The sequence below is a fragment of the Hylobates moloch genome, unplaced genomic scaffold (assembly GCF_009828535.3).
Source record: "Hylobates moloch isolate HMO894 unplaced genomic scaffold, HMol_V3 SCAFFOLD_14, whole genome shotgun sequence".
In the NCBI taxonomy this organism is placed as follows: domain Eukaryota; kingdom Metazoa; phylum Chordata; class Mammalia; order Primates; family Hylobatidae; genus Hylobates; species Hylobates moloch.
The window spans coordinates 53,108,064-53,133,360 of NW_026652289.1; the positions used below are offsets into that span (position 1 = coordinate 53,108,064).

The following is a 25,297-nucleotide window of genomic DNA, read 5'->3' on the forward strand; positions in this document are numbered from 1 at the left end:
GAGACCAGCCTGGACAACATGGTGAAACCCTGTCTCTGATAAAAAATACAAAAAAATTAGCTGGGTGTGGTATCGTGCACCTTTAGTCCCAGCTTCTGGGACAAAACAAAACAAACAACAACAAAAAAAAACATTCACAGAGAAGTCCAGAAGTATAAAGTTAAGCAAAAACCATCCTTAATAAAAACAGGTGCATAAGCATAAAGAACCAGCTCAGGTCATCACGCTCTCCCTGCTAAGGTATATGGTATTGTTACAATTCAATTGACAATTAAACTCAAGCCCCAAGAAGTTTTTTACAGTCATCACATGTTAGTCTAGCTGGTTCTAAGACCCTGGTGTCAGGCCGGGCGCGGTGGCTTACGCTTGTAATCCCAGCACTTTGGGAGGCCGAGGCGGGCGGATCATGAGGTCAGGAGATCGAGACCACGGTGAAACTCTGTCTCTACTAAAAATACAAAAAATTAGCCGGGCGTGGTGGCAGGCGCCTGTAGTCCCAGCTACTCGGAGAGGCTGAGGCAGGAGAATGGCGTGAACCCGGGAGGCAGAGCTTGCAGTGAGCCGAGATCTCGCCACTGCACTCCAGCCTGGGTGAGAGAGCGAGACTCCGTCTCAAAAAAAAAAAAAAAAAAGACCCTGGTGTCTTCACTCTTGGGCAGAGTTATTTCCATCCTCCCATGCTGTTGTTCTGCTATTCCTTTTTCCCTGGTGCTTGCAATTTACAGTTTCTTACTGCTCTCGACATCTTTAGCTGGTTCTTCGGATTAGAAGTGCTATATTGAGGCCAGGCGCATTGATTCATGCATGTAATCCTAGCACTTTGGGAGGCTGAGATGGGCAGATTGTCTGAGCCCAGGAGTTTGAGACCAGCCCTGGGCAACATGATGAATCCACCCGCTTCTTGAGGGCAGGGAACTTTCTTTTTAACGTCCGAATCTCTGTAGGTTGAGAGAGAATGGTATCATGAACATCCACATATCCATCATCCGTCTTCTTCAAAGTGATCTGTAACCAGTCTTGTTTCACTGGTAGCCCGTCATGGATCTCCTATCCTCAGTTTCTTTCTTTTTTGTTTTTTGAGACTAGGGCTTGCTTTGTCACCCAGGCTGGAGTGCAGTAGCATGATCGTAGCTCACTGCAGTCTTGAACTCCTGGACTTAAGCGATCCTCCTATCTCAGCCTCCCAAAATGCTGGGATTACAAGCATAAGCCACTGCATCTTTTTTTTTTTTTTTTTTTAAACAAATGTCAGGGACTGCGTTTTAAACTTCTTGGTGTTTTCTGTAACATGTAGCTCAGGAATTTAAAAAAATTTTTTTTTTTTTTTTTTTCGAGACAGAGTCTTGCTCTGTCCCCCAGGCTGGAGTGCAGTGGCGCTATCTCAGCTCACTGCAAGCTGCGCCTCCTGGGTTCATGCCATTCTCCTGCCTCAGCCTCCTGAGTAGCTGGGACTACAGGCGCCTGCCACCATGCCCGTTTTTTTTTTTTTGTATTTTTAGTAGAGATGGGGTTTCACCGTGTTAGCCAGGATGGTCTCAATCTCTTGACCTCGTGATCTGCCTGCCTCGGCCTCCCAAAGTGCTGGGATTACAGGCGTGAGCCACTGTGCCCGGCCCATTGTAAATCTTAAACTGGGTGCAGTGGCTCATGCCTGTAATCCCAACACTTTGGGAGGCCAGGTGAGAGGATTGCTTGAGTCCAGAAGTTCAAGACCAGCCTGGATAACATAGCAAGACCTCGTCTCTACAAAAAGTTTAAAAATTAGCCAGCCGGGCATGGTGGTATTTGCCTGTAGTCCCAGACTCTCACGGAAGGCTGAACTGGGAGGATCACCTGAGCCCTGGGAGGATCACCTGAGCCCTGGGAGGTCGAGGCTGCAGTGAGCCATGATTGTGCCACTGCACTACGGCATGGGCGACAGAGTAAAATGCTGTCTTAAAAATATATATATTCTGGTGGCTCACGCCTGTAGTCCCAGCACTTTGGGAGTCCAAGGGGGTGGATCTCCTGAGGTCAGGAGTTCGACACCAGCCTGGCCAACATGGTGAAACCCCGTCTCTAGTAAAAATACAAAAAATTAGCCGGGCATGGTGGTGGGTGCCTGTAATCCCAGCTACTCGAGAGGCTGAGGCAGGAGAATCACTTGAACTTGGGCGGAGGTTGCAGTGAGCAGAGATTGCACTATTGCACTTCAGCCTGGGCAACAAGAGCGAACTCTGTCTCAAAAAAAAAGAAATGTATATGTAAATATATACACACATATATAAACACACACACATCTATCTATCTATCTATCTATCTATCTATCTATCTATCTATCTATCTATTCTATACTCTAAATTGTGAAAATCTTACTGCATTCATATTTTATGTGCCTTCACAGGATGAGCACTTTGATCTGGGAATATAGAACCTGGATCATTCATTATGCATCCAAGCTTCTTTTTTTTAAATTCTCTTTGCCCCCTCACTGACTTGTTTTTGTTTTAGTCCCCTGCCACAAGCTGGAGTCATGAAGGGAAAGCCCATAATTTGAATTTGACCCTTGAGGAGCTCATGGAGAAATAGAAAGTATCTAGATCTGGATAGCCTATTCAATAATTGTGCCACACATTTTCTTTGTTTCTTTCTTTTTATTTAAGAGACAGGGTCTCACTCTTGCTCGGGCTGAAGTGCAGTTGCATCATCATAACTCACAGCAGCCTCAACTCCTGCGCTCAAATGATCCTTCTGCCTCTGTCTCCCAAGGAGCTGGGACCACAGGCACGTACTAATAAACCCGCCCAATTTTTAAATTTTTTTGTAGAGGAGGAGTTTCACTCTGTTGACCAGGCTGGTCTCAAACTTCTGGCCTCAAGCAGTCTTCACATCTCAGTCTCCCAAAGTGCTGAGATTACAGGTGTGAGTCACTGCACCTGTGCTGTGCCACACATTTTAACAGCATCTTGGACCTTTGTGGATCATAGTCTCTCTGGGGTTGTGAAAAAGGAGTCAAGGGCAGGGCGCAGTGACTCACACCTGTAATCCCAGCACTTTGGGAGGCCGAGGGGGGCAGATCACCTGAGGTCAGGAGCTTGAGACCAGCCTGGGCAACATAATGAAACCTCATCTCTACTAAAAATTAAAAAATAAATAAAGAAATCAGAAAAAGGGGTAAAGATTTAACACTAATGTAACACATTAGGTGCCAGTTGAAACTAAGTCTGCTGGAAAAACTTTCATGTACCTCAGAATTAGACATTTTTGAAATGTTAGCTCATGGGCGGGTGCTTCTGCCTTGGAATTTGTTAAAGGGATGAAGATATGGATGTTCCCAGGAGGTGCTGGTGCAAAAATAGTAAGACACAAAATAACTTTGAGGCTGGGCACAGTGGCTCACGCCTATAATCTCAGCACTTTGGCAGGCCGATGTGGGTGCATCACCTGAGGTCAGGAGTTCGAGACCAGCCTGGCCAACATGGCGAAACTCTGTCTCTACTAAAAATACATTAACCAAGTGTGGTGGCGGGTGCCTGTAGTCCCAGCTACTCGGGAGGCTGAGGCAGAAGAATTGCTTGAACCTGGGCGCGGAGGTTGCAGTGAGCTGAGATCCCGCCGTTGTACTCCAGCCTGGGTGACAAGAGTGAAACTCTGTCTCAAAACAAAAAACAATAACTTTGAGACTCCTGATTTCAGGAATGTGTTTTGTGCCAAACATTTTCTCAATTCTAAATAGAGGTGAAAACTCTTGCTGTCATCTGTGAGTAGTCCAATCAAATAATTTATCCTAATGACCATTTGGGTCTGCAAATCACATATCAGTACGGATCTGGCTTGGTGGAAGAGTACATCTTTGAGAAATCTTTATAAATCTGGGAAATTGGACTGAGGAATGCTTTCTGTATCTTCAAATGTTCCTCAGTTTGGTCTGGGAATAGGCTTACTTTTTTTTTTTCCCTGAGATGGAGTCTCGCTCTGTTGCCCAGGCTGGAGTGCAGTGGTGCAATCTCAGTTCACTGCAACCTCTGCCTCTTGGGCTCAGGCAATTCTCCTGCCTCAGCCTCCCAAGTAGTTGGGATTACAGGCACGTGGCACCATACCCGGCTAATTTTGTATTTTTAGTAGAAATGGGGCTTCACCATATTGGCCAGGCTGGTCTCGAACTCCTGACCTCAGGTGATCCACCCGCTTCAGCCTCCCAAAGTGCTGGGATTATAGGTGTGAGCCACCACACCCAGCCATGGCTTACTATTAATATCTGTTAATCTACTTTTTTTTTTCTTTCTTTTCCCTCTTTTTTTTTTTTTCTTAATAGAGTCAGGGTCTTGCCATGTTGCCCAGGCTGGTCTTGAACTCCTGGGTTCAAGCGATCCAGCTGCCTTGGCCTCCCAAAGTGCTAGGATTACAGGCGTGAGCCACTGCTCCCAGCCTTACTTTTTCTTAAGACAAGATCTCACTCTGTCTCCCAGGCTAGAGTGCAGTGGCATAACCTCCCTGCAGCCTCGACCTCCTGGGCTCAAGTGACCCTCCCACCTCAGCCTCCCAAGTAGCTGGGACTATAGGCACAGGTCACTACATGATGAGGTATTGTCATGTTGCCCAGCCTGGTCTCAAATTCCTGGGCTCAAGCTATCCGCCATCCTTAGCCTCCCAAAGTAGTGAGACTACAGGCATGAACCACCATGCCAGCCTTAATCTACTTTTTAGGAATGCTTTCCAAAGGCCATTTATGAGTTTGTTCTCTTCCTCCATGGGGTCATAAGAGACAAATTTAGTATCAATGAGCTTAGAGGCAGTTTTGTTCTACACAGTTTTTCACAGGTCTGAAATATTTTCTTAGAGATGGGCTTCCAGTCTACTGAATTACAATTCAGTGACCGTTTATTTTTAAGGGCTGTGCTAGGGACTGTTGGGCGTAATGAGTTGAACAACAAGTTCTTGTCCTTTAGGAGAGAATCAGATGGCTACACAGAGTATATTAAGGCCACAAGAAAAATCCACGGAAAGATTTATGGGGCTTTAAGGAAAAAAACGATTGGTAGCATGTTTGATTACAGTTATGAGGGAAACTTTCATGGAAGAGGAAACTTTGAGGTTGAGTATGGAATATGTTATAGGATTTGGGTAGGTAGATTCAGAGGGGTGGGAGAAAACAGTTCAGATTTTGATAACATTCTCAACCTACGAGTTTGGCATTTGGTAAATCTGGATAAATCTGCCTTAATAAACATAGCAGATACCAAAGATAAGAGATCTTTTTGTAAGACCAGTGTGCAGCCAGGCAGTTGTTTTGATCCTAGTTGTGTCTCATACTCTCAGGTTTTGTTTTGGCATTAGGCTTTCAGCCTGCCTCATCCATCTTCTTACTTACAAATGTTTTTGTTCAATGGTTGATTTACAGCTTTGAAACTCAGAGGAATGGACTGGTGTTTATCTATGACATGTGTGGTTCTAATTATGCCAACTTTGAGCTGGATCTTGGCAAGAAAGTCCTCAACCTGCTGAAGGTAAGGCTATGGGCCTTCTCAACTTTCCTTCAATGCTTGGGATTTTTTTTTTTTTTTAATTCTTTGGAAAAAGATTTAGGAAAGATGCAAACTTCAGACATTATGTTCAATGTAAAGGTCATCTGTAAATAATGACTACTCTCTGCTCCTTTAGAACAAGAAATGATCTTAAAAGTGAAATGGGAGGAATTCAGGTAAAAAATGCACAGGAATGGCTGGGCGCCGTGGCTCATGCCTGTAATCCCAGCACTTTGGGAGGCCAAGGTGGGTGGATCATGAGGTCAAGAGATCAAGACCATCCTGGCCAACATAGTGAAACCCTGTCTCTACTAAAAATACAAAAAAAAAAAATTAGCCAGGTGTGGTGGCGGGCACCTGTAGTCCCAGCTACTCGGGAGGCTGAGGCAGGAGAATGGCGTAAACCCAGGAGGCGGAGCTTGCAGTGAGCCGAGATGGTGCCACTGCACTCCAGCCTGGGGGACAGAGCCAGACTCTATCTAAAAAAAAAGAAAAAAAAAAGAGATCAAGACCATCCTGGCCAACATGGTGAAACCCTGTCTCTACTAAAAACACAGAAATTAGCTGGGTGTGGTGGTGTGTGCCTATAGTCCCAGCTACTCGGGAGGCTGAGGCAGGAGAATCGCTTGAACCTGGAAGGCAGAGGTTGCAGTGAGCCGGGATTGTGCCACTGCACTCCAGCCTGGCGACAGAGCGAGACTCTGTCTCAAAAAAAAAAAAAAAAAAAATGCACAGGAACATTCTGAGTCATAAAAGTGGGATGGGCTGGGTGCCATGACTCACGCCTGTAATCCTCCCAGCACTTTGGGAATCTGAGGCACACTTATGTGTATAAGGCGTATATGAAACATACATAAATTTAGACCAGGCATGGTGGCTCACGCCAGTAATCCCAGCACTTTGGGAGGCTGAGGTGGACGGATCACGAGGTCAGGAGATCGAGACCATCTTGTCTAACATGGTGAAACCCTGTCTCTATTAAAAATACAAAAAAAAAAAAAAAATTAGCCAGGCCTGGTGGTGGGTGCCTGTAGTCCCAGCTACTTGGGAGGCTGAGGCAGGAGAATGGTGTGAACCCGGGAGGCAGAGGTTGCAGTGAGCCGAGATCACGCCACTGCACTCCAGCCTGGGCGACACAGTGAGACTCCATCTCAAAAAAAAAAAGAAGAAACATACATAAATTTCCTGCTCAGACTTGGGTCCCATCCCCAAGATATCTCATTATGTATATGCAGATATTCTAAAATCTGAAAAAAATTCAAAATCTGAAACACTTCTAGTCCCAAGCATTTTGGATAAGGAATGCCCAACCTGTGTTATGAATGGTGCTGTTATGAACATTCTTAAACATGTTTTCTGGTGCATATGTGTAAGAGGGTCTCTAGGGGAGTGTTTCTCAACCTTTTTTCATTGTTGCCTCAGGAGCCTTTTTAAATATTTTTTCCCCTAATAATTCCTCTTCTAATGAAATTTTAATACCATAAATATACTGCATATCTCTATGTACTCTTTACAATTTATTTATTTTTTATTTTATTTTGTTTTATTTTATTTTTATTTTTTTTGAGATGGAGTCTTGCTCTTGTCGCCCAGACTGGAGTGCAGTGGCGCGATGTCGGCTCACTACAACCTCCACCTCCTGGTTCAAGTGATTCTCCTGCCTCAGCCTCCTGAATAGCTGGGATTACAGGTGCCTGCCACCATGCCTGGCCAATTTTTGTACTTTTGGTAGAGAGAGGGTTTCCCCACGTTGGCCAGGCTGGTCTCAAACTCCTGACCTCAGGTGATCCACCCGCCTCGGCCTCCCAAAGTGCTGGGATTACAGGCACGATGAGCCACTGTGCCTGGCCTTATTTTTTAAATAGAGACAAAGTCTCGCTATGTTGCCCAGGCTGGTCTTGAATTCCTGGGCTTAAGCAGTACCGCCTCCTTGGCCTCCCAAAGTGCTGGGATTATAGGTGTTGGCCACTGTGCCTGGCCTCTTTATGTACTCTGTATACATAAAAAGAGTAAGATTTCTTTTTTTTTTTTTGAGACAGAGTCTCGCACTGTCGCCTAGGCTGCAGTGCAGTGGCGTGATCTCGGCTCACTGCAAGCTCCGCCTCCCGGGTTCACGCCATTCTCCTGCCTCAGCCTCCAGAGTAGCTGGGACTACAGGCGCCCACCACCACGCCCGGCTAATTTTTTTGTATTTTTAGTAGAGATGGGGTTTCACCATGTTAGCCAAGATGGTCTCGATCTCCTGACCTTGTGATCTGCCCACCTCAGCCTCCCAAAGTGCTGGGATTACAGCCGTGAGCCACTGCACCTGGCCCGATTTCTTTTTTTTTTTTTCTGGCTCACCTCTCCCTGCTCTCCTACTAATTTTACCCCTTTGGTGAGGTGATATCTCCCCCATTGAGAATGCATGCTCTGGGGTATACATTTAGGAGTAGATTGTTGGATCCTAAAGTCTGTGAAGATTTAACTTTATAAGACAATGTCAAACTGTGTTTCAAAGCATTCGTACCCCCTTGCCATGTGTAAAGATTTCCATTGATCTACATCCTCTCCAGCACTTACTAATGTCAGACTTCTTAATTTTTTTCCCAATCAAATGGATATGAAATGGTATCTTGTGGTATAGCTTGCGTTTCTTCTATTAGTGAATTTAACTATCTCTTCATATATTCGTTAGCTGTATATTTTTTCTTCTTCTGTGAAATGTCTATTTATGATTTGTCCATTTAGGAATTAATAGTTTTTAATATATTATTGATTCTAATCCATGAAGATACATATATATACACACATATAATGTGTGTGCACAGTAAACTGTCTCTTAATTTATAGCTTGTTTTTTCACTTTTTATGAAGTTCTTTGACTAACAGAAGTTTTTTTTTTGAGACCAAGTCTTGCTCTGTTGCCAAGGCTGAGTGCAGTGGCACGATCTTGGCTCACTGCAACCTCTACCTCCTGGGTTCAAGCAGTTCTCATGCCTCAACCTCCCAAGTAGCTAGAATTACAGGCATGCGCCACCATACCCAACTAATTTTTGTATCTTTTTTTTTTTCTTTTTTTTTTTTTTTTTAGAGACGGGGTTTCACCTGGTCTCGACTGGGGACCTCATGATCCCCCCTCGGCCTCCAAATCTGGATTACAACTGACCCACTATCTTTTGTAGAGATGGAGTTTCACCGTGGTGCCTATGCTGGTCTCAAGCTCCTGAGCTCAAGCAATCCAGCCACCTTGGCCTCCCAAAGTGCTGGTATTACAGACGTGAACCACTGCACCTGACCCGCAGTGCTTAGTTTCATGCAGTTTTTCAATATTCCAGCCCTTTTCATGGGTGGGGTTACCATGCAACACTGGCGGTCTAACTAGGAAGAAGTCATTCCTGAGAAATCCAAAAGAAAAAAAAAAGAGGAATTGTAGCTAGTATCTTCTAGCCTATTCCTTTTGCCACTTTTTTTTCTTTTTTTTTTTTTTTTTTGAGACAGTGTTTCGCTCTTTTGCCCAGGATGGAGTGCAGTGGTGCTATCTCGGCTCACTGCGACCTCCGCCTCCCAGGTTCAAGCGATTCTCTTGCCTCAGCCTCCCAAGTAGTTGGGATTACAGGTGCTCGTCACCACACCCAGCTAATTTTTGTATTTTTAGTGGAGACGGGGTTTTGCCATGTTGGCCAGGCTAGACTCGAACTCCTGACCTCAGGTGATCCACCAGCCTTGGCCTCCCAAAGTGCTAGGATTAAAGACGTGAGCCACCGTGCCCAGCCCTTTTTGCCACTTTCAAAAGACTGATTATTTTTTGTTGTTTGTTTGTTTTGAGACGGAGTCTCTCTCTGTCCCCCAGGCTGGAGCGCAATGGCGTGATCTCGGCTCACTGCAACCTCCGGCTCCTGGGTTCAAGTGATTCTCCTGCCTCAGCCTCCCAAGTAGGTGGGATTACAGGTGCTCATCACCACACTGGGCTAATTTTTGTATTTTTAGTAGCAATGGGGTTTCACCATGTTGGCCAGGCTGGTCTTGAACTCCTTACCTCCAGTGATCTGCCCACCTTGGCCTCTCAAAGTGCTGGGATTACAGGTGTGAGCCACCACACCCAGCCTCAGAAGACTGATTCTCAATCTAACATGTCACTCTTTGTTCTCTTCAGTTACCCTTTAGTTCTACTGATTTGGAGAATCCCCAGCACTCCTCTATGGAGAATATACAGCATCTAGAACAAACTTCTCCAAAGGCCTCTTCACTGAAGTGTAATAAACTACTTTCATCTTTTCCTTCAAAGATGCAACAATTTATTTCAGGACCTAAATGTCCAAGGTCTTTTTAACCACCAAATCAAAAACCATTCTAGGGAAACACCTGTTATTTCCACAAAATGATAAATAGAAAGTAGAAGCTATTACGTCTCTTTTTTCAGAGCAAAGAACTACAGACCTGGGCCTAGTCCATTTACATGACTGTCTGGGGATACCTGCTGCAGTCACCAGGGATGGGTGGCAGCTTGGTCAGCAGCGAATAGCCTGCAGCATTCTCCTGTGGTTATAAAGGATTTACCCCTCAATCCCAAACCTTTCCTCAAGGGATTAACAGAAAAGCCAGTGATGGTGAAACTTAAGTGGGGAATGGATTACAAAGGCTAACTGGTATCTGTAGATGAACCAGATCTATAGATGTATCTATATGAACATGTAGCTTGCAAATACAGAAGAATACATAGTTGGGGTATTGTCTGGACATCTGGATGAAGTTTCACTAAAGTATAATAATGTCCTTTGTCTCAGAGGTGTGGAAGAGGAAGAGGATGGGGAAATGAGAGAATAGCGTCTTTTCTGGGGGATTTTTAAAATATATATTTCTAGACAATAAAGATTTGTTTGTTTTTCAAATAAATAAATGACTGTATAGCACCCTCATATACTGTCAGTTCAGTAAGTCGTTAATACCTTTTGGAAGGCATCTGGCATTATAAATCCTTAAAAATGCACATACCCTTTGATCAGTTGTATTTCTGAGATTATATGCTAAGGAAACAATCAGGAAAACAAAGATTTATAAAAAAAGTATTTACTGCACATTTATTTTAGATAATTAAAAATAATACCTTAAGCTGGCTCCAGTGACTTAAATCTATAATCTCAGCCCTTTGGGAGGCTGAGGTGGGAGAATTGCCTAAGACCAGGAGTTCAGGACCAGTCTAGGCCACATAGCAAGACCCTGACTGTACAAAATTTAGCTGCATGTGGTGGTGTGTGCCTATCATCCTAGCTACCCAGGAGGCTGAGGCAGGAGGATCACTTGAGCCCAGGATATGAGGCTGCAGTGAGCTATGATCGTATGATTGCATTCCAGCCCAGCTGATAAAACCCATCTTAAAAAAAAAAAAGAATATTCATAATCTTTAGCCAAATAATCCCAGTCTTAGAAACAGCTTCCTAAAATAATTTAAAAGGAGGCTGGGTACAGTGGCTCATGCCTGTAATCCCAACACTTTGAAAGGCCAAGACGGGCGGATCACTTGAGGCCAGGAGTTTGAGACCAGCCTGGCCAACATGGTGAAAACCCATCTCTGCTAAAAATACAAAAAAATTAGCCAGGCGTGATGGCGCACGCCTGTAATCCCAGCTACTCGGGAGGCTGAGGCAGGAGAATTGGTTGAACCCTTGGGCAGATATCGTGCCACCGCACTCCAGCTTGGGTGACCAAGTGAGACTAAAAAAAAAAAAAAAAAAAAAAAAGTGAGTCTCAAAAAAAAAATTAAAAGGAAAAGATAAAGTGAGCATATCTGGATTATTTAGGCCTGAAAACAAACTGAATAATCAGAATGATGGTTACATGGTTAATTAAATTACCTATGTCATATTTATTCCCCAGGATATTGTGACTTTGTTAAAACTGACAAATAGAAAGTCTAAGTTGGGGAAAGACGAAACTTTTTAACATGTAAAGGTGGAAAACAAAACAGCTACCCATATAGAAAAAAATGTCAGATTCCTACATCTCATACTATGTTCAAAAATCAACTTCAGATAGGTTAAAGTCTTAAATAGCAGAAACAGGCCAGGCGTGGAGGCTTACACCTGGAATCCCAACACTGGGAGGCCAAGGCAGGCAGATTGCTTGAGCCCAGTAGTTTGAAACCAGCCTGGGCAACACGATGAAACCATTTGTATTTTTATTCTACAAAAATACAAAAATTAGACAGGCATGGTGGCACATGCTACTTGCGAGGCTGAGGTAGGAGGATCACTTGAGCCTGGGAGGTCAAGGCTACAGTGAGCCATGATGGTGCCATCGTACTCCAGCCTGGGCAACAGAGTGAGACCTTGTCTCAAAAAAAAGGGACAAAAACAAAAGTTTAAATTTATAAAAGAAAATAGCTCCTCAAATGTGGACAAGTGGAAACAATGTGGAAAATAGCTCCTCAAATCTGGACAAGTGGAAACAACCAATGTACACAAGTGGAAACAACCCAAATGTCCATCAACAGATTAATAGATAAGAAAAATGTGGTATATTTATGAGGAAATATTATTCAGCCTTAGAAAGCAATGTAATTCTGAGACATGCTACAATATGGATTAACCTTGAAAACATTATACTAAGTAGGATAAACAAGACAAAAAAAGGACAAATATAGTAGGATTCCAATAATACGAGGACCTAAAATAGGCAAATTCATAGAGACAGAAAGTAGAACCAAGGTTACTAGGGACTAGGGGGAGAAGGGAATAGGGAGATGTTATTTAATGGGTACGGGGTTTTTGTTTGTGATGATGAAATAGTTCTGAAAATGAATAGTGGTATGGCTGCATTGTGAACATACTTAACACCAATAATTGTACACTTAAAATGGTTTAAAAGGTCAATTTTGTTATGTATATTTTACAATAAAAAAACTTAGAAAAATTAATACACATTGGTGGAATCGGTGGTACAGCAGTTAAAAAAAAAAAAGTACTTTTTCTGACATTAAAATAGAAAAGGATTTAAGACACAAAACACACTAACCAGAAAAGAAAACATTAATACATACATTTAACCATACGAAAATTAAGAACTTCACACCGGGAGCAGTGGCTCAATGCCTATAATCCCAGCACTCTGGGATGCCAAGGTAGGAGGATCACTTGAGATCAGGAGTTCGAAACCAGCTGACCAACATGGTGAAACCCTGTCTCTACTAAAAATACAAAAATTAGCCAAGTGTAGTGGTGCAGTCCCAGTTACTTTGGAGCCTGAGGTGGGAGGATCATTTGAGCCTGGGAGGTACAGGACGCAGTGAGTAGCGATTGTGCCACTGCACTCCAGCCTGGGTGACAGAGCAAAATCCTGTCTCAAAAACAAAACAAAACAAAAACAGGGCAGCCAACCAAACAAAAAAACTAAGCACTGTGGATTAGGAATGAATGATTTTTTCATCTTTATATCTTGTGTGGATGAGGGTATCTCCTTTTTTTTAGATCTCATTTGCCATAGTGCATATTAGATTATATTTATTGATTGGTAAATACATAGATGAATGGATTTAAAAAATTATGCATACATCAGACTGAATGAAAAGTTATGAAAGAAATTTTTTTAATTTTTTAATTTTTATTTATTATTATTATAATTTTGAGATGGAGTTTCGCTCTTGTCGCCCAGGCTGGAGTGCAGTGGTGCAATCTTGGCTTACTGCAACCTCCACTTCCTGGGTTCAAGCGATTCTCCTGCCTCAGCCTCCCGAGTAGCAGGGATTACAGGTGCACACCACCATGCCCAGCTAATCTTTGTATTTTTAGTAGAGATAGAGTTTCACCATGTTGGCCAGACTGGTCTGAAACTCCTGACTTCAAGTGATCTGCCCTCTTCAGCTTCCAGAAGTGCTGGGATTACAGGCGTGAGCCACTGCGCCCAGCCATATTATTTTTTTTGAGACAGAGTTTTGCTCTTATTGCCCAGGGTAAAGTGCAATGGCGTGATCTCAACTCACTGCAGCCTCTGCTTCCTGGGTTCAAGTGATTTTCCTGCCTCAGCCTTCTGAGTAGTTGGGATTACAGGTGTCTGCCACCACACCCGGCTAATTTTGTATTTTTAGTAGTGATGGGTTTTACCATGTTGGCCAGGCTGGTCTTGAACTCCCAACCTCTGGTGATCCACCCACCTCAGCCTCCCATAGTGCTGGGATTATAGGCATGAGCCACCGCACCTGGTCGAAAAATGTTTAATGTTCAGTTTATTCATGATCTCATTTTTCCTTCAAGTTTTAATAGCATAACTTTTTTAGGAGGCATATATGTATGCTGATGTGTGGTATGTGTAGGATATCTGTTGAGATGAGAAGTCAGAATAGTTTTTGATCCATAAAGCTTATGGTAGGCAAGAACTTAACATTGTTATTTTTAAAGGTAAATCAGCTTCTAATTTCTTCAGTTTGTTTAACTACTTTTCCTCTAGCTGCTGAGATCAAACCTGAATTAGGCTGTAGACTCCCCCTGCTGGGTAAGAACGGGGAGAAGAGCAGAAAACCTAAACTTGGGCTTGAAGGGTCACAGGTTCCATTACACTTAAATCCTCATGTGTTTTCTCCACAGGGAGCATTTCCAGCTCGTTTGAAGAAGGTGCTGATTGTGGGGGCACCCATATGGTTCCGAGTGCCCTATTCCATCATCAGCCTCCTCCTGAAGGACAAAGTCCGGGAGAGGGTAAGGCAAGCTCACCCTTTTTTATTTGGAGGTGAATAGATACGGTGAATTCCTGCCAATTAATTTTCTACCTTCAAAAAATCCTCCTGGCGTGTCTCCTAGAGCCTGCTCTGCTTCTGTAAGTGCATTCAATTGTATTCTCTAACTGATGTGTTAGTCAGTTCGATACAGACTACCTCTCTCTTACTGTCCTACAAGCTTCTTGAAGTTCAAAACTAAACACATTTATCTGGTTCTCAATTTCTATAGCACCTTGCATAAGATAGTACTGAAGGAATGTGTCCTGGAGGTAACTTAGGGATAGCTGCTACTTCCAAAATTTATCCTAGTGCTGCATAGGCCTTTAATATTTAACAGCTTGTAATATAACTGCATTAGTTGAACTGGCATTTGAATTTGTTCAACTGGAAACATCATTCAATCCCTTTGACCACCAGGGTTGTGGAGGAAAGTTTTTCATTATGTCTCTTTCTACATTTATTCCTGGCATTTTTTTTCTCAGAACATCTTGTTGCTTCCCAATTTCAAAAGCGTTCAAAATTACCTTAATTCTGGGCCAAGTGTAGTGGCTCATGCCTATGATCCTAACACTTTGGGAGTCCGAGGCCAAGGCGGGAAGATCGCTTGAGGCCAGGAGTTTGAGACCAGCCTGGGCAACATAGTGAGACCCTGCCGCCACAATAAAACCAAAAGCTTTAATTCTGTTATAATCTCCTGAGTGTTCCATGATTAAAAGATTTATGGTCTCAGTTACTGATTGCAGCCATTAAAAGACAGGACATGAAAGTGAGGACATTTGGTTCTGTGGAAGCTACTTAGAGACCTAATGACGCAGAGTAGGAGAGAGCTTTTCTTTTTTTTTTTTCTTTCTTTTTTTTTTTTTTTTTTTTTTTTTTTGAGATAGAGTCTCACTCTGTTGCCCAGGCTGGAGAGTGCAGTGGCACGATCTTGGCTCACTGCAGCCCTGCCTCCCGAGTTCAAGCGATTCTTCTGCCTCAGCCTCCTGAGTAGCTGGGAGTACAAGCACACGCCACCATACCCAGCTAATTTTTGTATTTTTAGTGGAGATGGTGTTTCACTATATTGGCCAGGCTGGTCTCGAACTCCTGACCTCATGATCCGCCCACCTCGGCCTCCAAAGTGCTGGGATTACAGGCGTGAGCCACCTTTTTTGAGACGGAGTCTCGCTCTGTCTCCCAGGCTGGAGTGCAGTGAAGTGATCTCAGCTCACTGCAAGCTCCGCCTGGCAGGTTCAAGCGATTCTCCTGCCTCAGCCTCCCTAGTAGCTGGGACTACAGGCATGTGCCGTCACGCCCAGCTAATTTTTTGTGTTTTTAATAGAGATGGAGTTTCAGCATGTTAGCCAGGATAGTCTTGATCTCCTGACATCATGATCCACCCACCTCAGCCTCCCAAAGTTCTGGGATTACAGGCGTACGCCACCGTGCCCAGCCAGGAGAGATCTTTTCTTTCTTTCTTTCTTTCTTTTTTTTTTTTAAGATGGAGTTTTGCTGTTGTCGCTCAGGCTAGAGTGCAATGGCATGGTCTTGGCTCACTGCAGCCTCCGCCCCCCGGGTTCAAGTGATGCTCCTGCCTCGGCCTCTGAAGTAGCTGGGATTACAGGCTCCTGCCAACATGCCCAGCTAATTCTTGTATTTTTTTAGTAGAGATGGGGTTTCACCATGTTGGACAGGCTGGTCTCAAACTCCTGACCTCAGGTGATCCACCTGCCTCAGCCTCCCAAAGTGCTGGGATTACAGGCATGAGCCACCGTGCCAGCTGGAGAGATCTTTTCTAAGGTAACTCTTTGAGAGGACTCCATAGGCAAGTTCTTGCACTTGAATTATAGGAATTATACATGCATGTATAAACTCGAAATATGTTAAGCACTTTTTGTAGTTGAAGCACTGGTTCCTGATAATTAAAAATTAAGTGAGACAGTCTACCCTCAAGGAGCTCATGGTCTTGATAGGGAACACAGAGATACACATGTGAGGACTTTGGCTCTGCAGGAACACAGAGGAGCATATTGCCTCAGGCAGTCAGGAAAGACTTCACAGAAGAGGTGAGCTGTGCTGGTCCATGAAGAGGCAGAGGAGGAAAAGAAGGCATTCCAAGAAGAGGCGACAGCAAAAGAGATGAGCTTTTAGAAGGAAGAGCATCCCCATTCCACAGAGATCCTAAGGAGAACCAGTTAAGCCAATTTGTTCCAGCATGGCTATGTCCAAGCAGAGAGCAGAATTAAGTTTTATGATTACTACAAAAAATTAGCTGGGCGTGGTGGTGTGCATCTGTAGTCCCAGCTACTTGGGGGGCTGAGGTGGGAGGATCACTTGAGTCCAGGAGGTTGAGGCTGCAGTGAGCCTTGATCACGCCACTACACTCCAGGCTGGGTGAAAAAGTGAGACCGTGTCTCAAAAAAAAAGTGTTATCTAACATTTTTCCTGGGCTACCCTGCCTCTGGGTGTCTTGCTTTCATAGAATCCTATCTTTGTGAACAGTTATACCAAGCTGAGTAAAACACAAGCTAACAGGCCTTAGAATTGGTTGTCTGAGTATGGGGTTGACAAAAATAACTACTACCTATGCATTCTTAGTGGCCAAAAAAAGAGTACCAGCATGCAGCGATGCTGGGAAGCCTTGTTAATAATATAAAGCTTTTGTTCACTATATCGTCCTTTCAGAAGATGTATAACAGTGTCCCTAATTCCAGGAGTGAATTTTATATACATTCTGGGAGTTCACACTTTTATCTGGCAAATTCATAGGACTTAAATCTCAGGCAGATGAAATGTAGTCTACTACTTTTACAAGTATACCTTGTATTTCAAGAAAATCTTATCCCATCCTCCAAACCTGATATAAATACATTTATTCTTTGTCACTCTGTATGCCTTTCCCTCCTCCTACATACTCACATGGTTCTTTCTAACCTTCCAGATTCAAATATTAAAGACATCTGAGGTCACGCAGCATCTGCCCAGGGAGTGTCTTCCAGAAAACCTGGGTGGGTACGTCAAAATTGATCTCGCCACTTGGAATTTCCAGTTCCTACCCCAGGTGAACGGCCACCCAGATCCCTTCGATGAGATCATCCTGTTCTCCCTCCCTCCTGCCTTAGACTGGGACTCAGTACATGTTCCAGGTCCCCATGCTATGACCATCCAAGAGTTGGTGGACTATGTTAATGCCAGGCAAAAGCAAGGAATCTATGAGGAATATGAAGACATTCGTCGTGAGAACCCTGTTGGCACTTTCCACTGTTCCATGTAAGTAAAAAAGTTTGGGCCAGCAGCTGGTTACCAGGATGCTTCTGGCAGGCTCTGGCAACAGCTCCTTCCACCCCTCACTTGCTTAGCAGAGACCCTTCCTTGTGTTAGGGAACATCACTCTCACATAAATGATGGTTTCTCGCATGCAGAAAGAGGTACTTTCTGCTTTGGTGCTTCTTGCCAATATCCTATGCTCTGAAATTTCTGAAGGTCTTTGGTACCAACAGGATAACCCTGTTGGACATATTTTTGGATATTTTTCTGAAATGCAAGTTTTTTTTAAAAAGTAGGTTCAAAATAGGCTACTCTCTATTCCAGTACTCAGTGTGAGTGCTGGTCTGTTCATTTGGGCAGTTTCTCCCCATAACATTTATGGTATAACATTACATCTTGAGGAGAGGGGTATGTGGTACACTTAAAATAATCCACAGTCAGAGAGTACAGTTGCCTCATAGGACTTTAACACCTTGAGATTTTCTTTCTACTCAAATCCTATCACAAAACCGTCTGGCTAGTTTATAACTCTGGCTCATAACTACTTGATAACTATATATACATACATATATATACACACACACACACAAATTAGCTGGGTGTGGTGGCGCACACCTGTAATTCCTTCCTTCCTTCCTCCCTCCCCCTTTTTTTTTTTTTTTTTTTTCCTTTCTGAGACGGAGTCTCGTTCTGTCACCCAGGCTGGAGTGCAATGGCACGATGTCGGCTTACTGCAACCTCCACCTCCCAGGTTCAAGCGATTCTCCCTGCCTCACCCTCCCAAGTAGCTGGAATTATAGGCACGCACCACCACGCCTGGCTAATTTTTGTATTTTTAGTAGAGACAGGGTTTCACAATGTTGGCCAGGTTGGTCTTGAACTCCTGACCTCAGGTGATCTGCCCGCCTCAGCCTCCCAAAGTGCTGGGATTACAGGTATGAGCTACCGCACCTGGCCTCTTTTTCTTTTTTCTCTTCTCTTCTTCTTTTCTTCTTCTCTTCTCTTCTCCTTTTCTTTTCTTTTATTCTTTTCTTTTCCTCAAATTCCTAGGTGAAAGCGATCCTCCTACCTCAGCCTCCTGAATAGCTGGGACTACAGGTATGTGCCACTATGTCCAGCTAATTTTTTATTTTTTGAAGAGATGGGGTTTCGGCATGTTGCACAGGCTGGCCTTAAACTCCGAGGCTCAAGTGATCCTCCTGCCTCAACCTCCCAAAGTGTTGGGATTACAGGTGTGAGCCACCGCACCCGGTCAGATTATTTCTCTTACCATGTTGCTGTCATTTCTCTTACCATGTTTTAATTGGCTGCCCCAGAAATCTCTTTCTCTCCAGCTAGTGAGCTGTGACTGTTGAAAACTACAGAAACTAGGGCTGGGGACAGTGGCTCACGCCTATAATTCCAGCACTTTGGGAGTAAAGGTATAGGAGGATCATTTGTGCCCAGGAGTTTGAGACCAACCTGAGCAGCATAACAAGACCCTACCTCTACAAAAATAAAAAACAAAAAAATTAGCCAGGCATGGTGGCACACTCCTGTTGTCCCAGCTATGCGGGAGGATCACTTGAGCCCGGGAGGTTGAGACCACAGTGAGTTATGATCACGCTACCGAACTCCAGCCTAAGTGACAGAGTAAGACTTTGTCTAAGGAAAAAAAAAAAACGAAAAAGAAAATAAAAGAAAAAAAAAGGAAAGAAAATGAAGGAAGCTGTCCTAGTGGGTCCCAGCCTCATATTCCAACTTAACCAAAAATTCCCTCTGTGAGTGACACAAGTTATTTCCCTTCTCAGCACTTCGGTTTTCCTCTGTATAATATGTGACTACCGGACTCTGATATTCACCTACCTTTGTAGCTTAAATGTTTTAGAAATCTAGGATTCTGTGAGTACTTCTTCCCTCTTGTAACTCCTGTCCAATGTAGTCAGTGTGTTCTGAATAAGATGCAGGGATAGAGTCTTTTAGCAAAGCAAAGAGGGAAAATAATGAGTTGGGGAAAATAATGAGATAGGGAAAGTAAGAGATAAGAGGCACTTGAGAAAGAAGTCAATCAGACCAAGAATGCAAAGGAAAATAAGAGGAGAAAAAGGGGACACAGACCATATATCAACAAGGGAAAGTATTTTCTCTCATACAGCTCTGTTTCTTCCCTACCAGCTCCAGACCCCTATTTTTATTTAATTTTTATTTCATTTTATTTATTGTATTATTTTATTATTATTATTTTTTAGAGACAGGGTCTTGCTCTGTCCCCCAGGCTGGAGCATAGTGGCGTGATCATGGCTCACTGCAGCCTCCATCTCTTGATGCTCAATTGATCCTCCTGCCTCAGCCTCTTGAGTAGCTGAGACCACAGACATGCACCACCATGCCTGGCTAATTTTTTTTATTTTTTGTAGAGTCTCCCTATGTTGCCCAGGCTGGTCTTGAACCCCTGGGCTCAAGTGATCCTCCTACCTCAGCCTTCCAAAGTGCTGGAATTATAGGTGCTACCTATACCCAACTACCAGACTCCCTGTTTACATCCAATCTCTTTTGCAAACAGAACAGTTATTCCCTTAAAGTCTTTTTTTTTGTTGTTGAGAGAGAGTCTCACTCCATCACCCAGGCTGGAGTGCAATGGTATGATCTCGGCTCACTGCAACCTCCGCCTCGTGGGTTCAAGCCATTCTGTGCCTTAGTCTCCCGAGTAGATGGAATTACAGGTGTGCACCACCACACCCAGCTAATTTGTGTGTGTGTATATATATATGTGTGTGTGTGTGTGTGTGTGTGTGTGTGTGTATATATATATATTTTTTTATTATTTTTTATTTATTTATGTATTTATTTATTTTGAGACAGAGTCTCACTCAGTTGGCCAGGCTAGAGTGCAGTGCCATGATCTCGGCCCACTGCAACCTCCGTCTCCCAGGCTCAAGCAATTCTTCTGCCTCAGTAGCTGGGATTACAGGCGTGTGCCACCACACCTGGCTAATTTTGTATTTTTAGTAGAGATGGGGTTTCACTGTGTTGGCCAGGCTGGTCTCAAACTCCTGACCTCCGGTCATTCGTCCTCCTTGGCTTGCCAAAGTTCTAGGATTACAGGCGTGAGCCACCATGCCTGGCCTAATTTGTGTATTTTTAGTAGAGATGGGGTTTTGCCATGTTGGCCAGGCTGATCTTGAACTCCTGACCTCAAGTGATCTGCGCACCTCGGCCCTGCAAAGTGCTGGGATTACAGGCATGAGCCACCGTGCCCAGCCTCCCTTACAGACTTGAATCAAGGAAGTACGTTGGAGCAGGGAGGCATGCTAGGCTGATCTAAGAGGATGCACACTTATCCTGGGGATTCTTCACCTTGCTCTTGGTGCTTCTGCAACTACCAGCTGCTGTGAGGCCCTTGAGATGTCATTTCTACTATGGAGTCTCCCCTCCTCCATTAAAAAAGTGGGTTTGGCTGGGCGTGGTGGCTCATGCCTATAATCCCACTTTGGGAGGTCGAGGCTGGCAGATCACGAGGTCAAGAGATTGAGACCATCCTGGCCAACATGGTGAAACCCCGTCTCTACTAATAATACAAAAATTAGCTGGGTGTGGTGGCGTGCATCTGTAGTCCCAGCTACTTGGGAGGCTGAGGCAGGAGAATCACTTGAGCCCAGGAGGTGGAGGTTGCTGTGAGCCAAGATTGTGCCACTGCACTCCAGCCTGGGCAACAGAGCAAGACTCTGTCAAAAAAAAAAAAAAAGAAAAAGTGGGTTTAGATCGTCTTGTTGGCATCATCCAAACCAGCTACCATTTGACAATCAGAAAACAGATCCCTCATCCAATGAGAGGACTTCCTAGTCTTGCCTATTGAATGACTGATTCCCCACTTTATGATTTAGAACCTAGAATCCTCATCAGCTCCAAGCCTCTGACTTACACGAACTCCCAGTAGAGCTACTTACAAAGAACAAACTGTGTCTCCCTTGGAATTCTGGATTATGAAGTGGCTATCAGTGTATGTTCACTCTTGCCTAGGATTCCCCTGGACCAAGAGACTTTCTTTCCCTTTTCTCTTTTTGCTTTTTCTTTTCTTTTTTTTTTTTTTTTTTTTTTGAGACGGAGTCTCGCTCTGTCCCCCAGGCTGGAGTGCAGTGGCGCGATCTCGGCTCACTGCAAGCTCCGCCTCCCGGGTTCACGCCATTCTCCTGCCTCAGCCTCTCCGAGTAGCTGGGACTACAGGCGCCCACCACCACGCCCGGCTAATTTTTTGTATTTTTAGTAGAGACGGGGTTTCACCGTGGTCTCAATCTCCTGACCTCGTGATCCGCCCGCCTCGGCCTCCCAAAGTGCTGGGATTACAAGCGTGAGCCACCGCGCCCGGCCTATCTTTTTGCTTTTTCTTATAATTGTAGATTCACCTGCAGTTGTGAGAAATAATGGAGACAGATTACATGTACCCATGTTATCCCATGGTAACATCTTCCAAAACTATAGTGTAATATCACAGCCAGAATGTTAATATTGATACAATCCACCAATCTGATTTAGACTTCCCCAGTTTTACTTTGTTTGTGTGTATTTAGTTCTATGCAGTTTTGTCACACACATAGGTTTGTGTATCTGTCACCATAGTCAAGATACAGAGTTCTGTCACCACAAGGGTCCCCTTGTTGCCCTTCAATATTTTTATTTTACACTTGATCTTAGCCAAAAGGCTGAGAAGCGATCAATATTTTTATTTTTATTTAGTTATTTTTTTAAGACGGAGTCTTGCTCTGTCACCCAAGCTGGAGTGCTGTGGTGCAATCTCGGCTCCCTGTAACCTCTGCCTCCCAGGTTCAAGTGATTTTCCCGCCTCAGTCTCCCAAATAGCTGGGATTACAGGTGCCTGCTACCACGCCCGGCTAATTTTTTTTTTTTTTGTATTTTTAGTAAAGATGGGGTTTCACCATATTGACTAGGCTGGTCTCCAACTCCTGACCTCAGATGATCCGCCAGCCTCGGCCTCCCAAAGTGCTGGGATTACACTCATGAGTCACCGTGCCAGGCTGAAATTTTTTAAGATGCAGAAAAGTACAGAGTATGACACTACAGACAACTATGTTCCTACCACAGAATCAACACTGACTCTTGTTAATATTTTGTTATATTTGCTTCATTTTTTTTTTTTTTTTGAGACAGAGTTTTGCTCTTGTTGCCCAGGCTGGAGTGCAATGGCATGACTTCAGCTCACTGCAACCTCCGCCTCCTGGGTTCAAGCGATTCTCCTGCCTTAGCCTCCGAAGTAGCTGGGATTACAGGTGCCCGCTATCAAGCCCAGCCAATTTTTTGTATTTGTCATAGAGACGGGGTTTCGCCATGTTGGTCAGGGTGATCTCGAGCTCCTCACCTCAGGTGATCCACCCACCTTGGCCTCCTAAAGTGTTGGAATTACAGGCATGAGCCCCCGCACCCGGCCTTTTTTTTTTTTTTTTTTTTAAGAGAGACATGTGTTCTTGCTCGTTGCACAGGTTGGAGCGCAGGTGCGGTGGCACTGTCATAGCTTACGGCAGTCTTAACCTTCTGGGCTCAAGTGATTTTCTTACCTTAGCCTTCCTAGTAGCTGAGACGAGAGGTATGGGGTACCACACCTTGCTAATTTTTTTGACGTTTTTATAGAGATGGAGTCTTGCTCTCTTGCCCAGGCTGGTCTCAAACTCCTGGGCTCAAGTGATTCTCTCACCTCAGCCTCCCAAAGCACTAGGATTTTAGGCATAAGCCACTGTGCCCAGCTGTCTTTTTAATTATTATATGAGAGAAAGAATTTATTATAAAGTTGAAATTCCTTCTAATCCTCATCCTTAGTTCTCCCCACTCATCATAAGCAGCTACTAGTATGAATATGGTATTTCTTTCTAGTTCATTTTGTTTATACTGTTATATATGCATAAGCACTCATGAACAATATAGAGTATTATTTTATATGTGTGACCTTTGTAATTTCTTTGCTTTCAGTTAATATATACAAATAATTTTTTTAAAAACCAAACAGTTCTAAAGAAGACAAACAATTACAAAATAAATAGCAAACTCCTATTTTACCCTCAGTTCCATTACCTATAATCATGTATTCAACTCTTGTAGCTGTTTCCCTTGGTATTTCATCCCTAATTCTAAATTAAAATGCTTATAATATGTCAGGCACGGTGGCTCATGCCTGTAATCCCAGCACTTTGGGAGGCTGAGGTGGGTAGATCGTTTGAGCTCAGGATTTCAAGACCAGCCTGAGCAACATGTAGAGACAGGTGAAACCCTGTCTCTACAAAAATTACAAAAATTAGCAGGGTGTGGTGGCGTGTGTTTGTAATCCCAGCTACTTGGGAGGCTGAGGTGGGAAGATCACTTGAGCCTGGGACGTTGAGGCTGCAGTGAACCAAAATTGTGCCACTGGACTCCAGCTTAGAATACAGAGCGAGACCCTGTCTCAAAAAAAAAAAAAAAAAAAAACAATAATACTTGTAGTGATTTTTATTGTAGGTGCGCATTTAGCTCTTATACTATGCCTCCACTTTCATTTTGACTACTCTTCCAATATACAATAATTATATGTAACATTCTTAAATTGAATCGTCATTGTACTTTATTATGACTTTGTAAATTATTTTTACTGGAGAGCTACATGGGCTACTATGAAATGATCAAATATATTAACAATTTTTTTTTTTAATTTTTAGTAGAGATGGGATTTCACCATGTTGGCCAGGCTGGTCTCAAAATCCTGGCCTCAACTGATTCACCTGCCTCGGCCTCCCAAAGTGCTAGGATTACAGGTGTGAACCGCTACGTCCAGCCTTTTTTTTTTTTTTGAGACAGGCTCTCACTCTGTCACCCAGGTTGGAGTGCAGTGGCTCTATCTCGGCTCACTGCAACCTCTGCTTCCCAGACTCAAGCAATTCTCTCACCTCAGCCTCCAGAGTAGCTGGGACCACAGGCATGCTTCACCACATCTGGCTAATTTTTTGTATTTTGGTAGAGACGGGGTTTCGCCATGTTGCCAAGGCTGGTCCCAAACTCCTGAGCTCAGGCAGTCCATCTGCCTCAGCCTCCCAAAATACTGGGATTACGGGAATGAGCCACCACATCTGGCCTAATAATCTTATCAATTCAATTTTTTGTTTCTTCTGGAGTTAATTACCAGATTTTTTCATTTCCTTTAGTTTTCTGTGTACATTCCTCATTCTTTTTCTTGTTGTTGTTGTTGTTGTTTTGTTTTGTTGTTGTTGTTGTTTTGATGTTGCCCCGGCTGGAGTGCAGTGGCACGATCTCGGCTCACTGCAGCCTCCACACCCTGGATTCAAGCGATTCTCATATCTCAACCTCCTGAGTAGCTAGGATTATAGGCACCTGCCACCTTGCCCAGCTCATGTTTTTTGATATTTTTAGTAGAGACATGGTTTCACCATGTTGGCCAGGCTGGTTTCGAACTCCTGACCTCAAGTGATCTGCCCACCTTGGCCTCCCAAAGTGCTGGGATTATAGGTGTGAGCCACCGTGCTTGGCCCTTCATTATTTTTCTATATGCCCAATCAGATTTATTTTACAGTGTTATCATTAGTTTCCAAGTGATTGAATGTATCAGATAATCAATTGCGTCTATTTTTTTTTTCCTGAGACCTCACTTTCAGAACTTTTTCTTTCGTTCTAGTCTAAACTGTGGTTGGTTATTCTCTAGGCTTGTTCCTCAGTTTTTATCTTGCAGTTTTCGCTCTTTCCTTTGTTGGATCTTGTTTCCTAATTGTAGACCATCTTCTTTCTTTTATTCTATTTTGCTAGAGGATAGAACTCTAGGTTAGAAATAACTTTATCTCAGAATTTTTAAGGCAATGCATTTCCAATTACTAGTGATGCTGTCTGT

At 43.7% G+C, this 25,297-nt stretch overlaps 1 protein-coding gene and 1 pseudogene across 2 annotated transcripts in view; both read left to right on the forward strand.

Moving 5' to 3' along the window:
- PTPN9 (protein tyrosine phosphatase non-receptor type 9) overlaps nt 1-25,297 on the forward strand; it is a 112,150-nt gene that overhangs the window by 58,647 nt on the left and 28,206 nt on the right. For both annotated transcript variants that reach the window (XM_032175922.2, XM_032175923.2), the window contains exons 5-7: nt 5,381-5,486; nt 14,063-14,173; nt 17,114-17,442. In XM_032175922.2, the coding sequence (XP_032031813.1) occupies nt 5,381-5,486; nt 14,063-14,173; nt 17,114-17,442 (546 nt within the window). The remainder of the gene's footprint in view (nt 1-5,380; nt 5,487-14,062; nt 14,174-17,113; nt 17,443-25,297) is intronic.
- On the forward strand, nt 7,908-10,374 carry LOC116482362 (small nuclear ribonucleoprotein F-like; annotated as a pseudogene).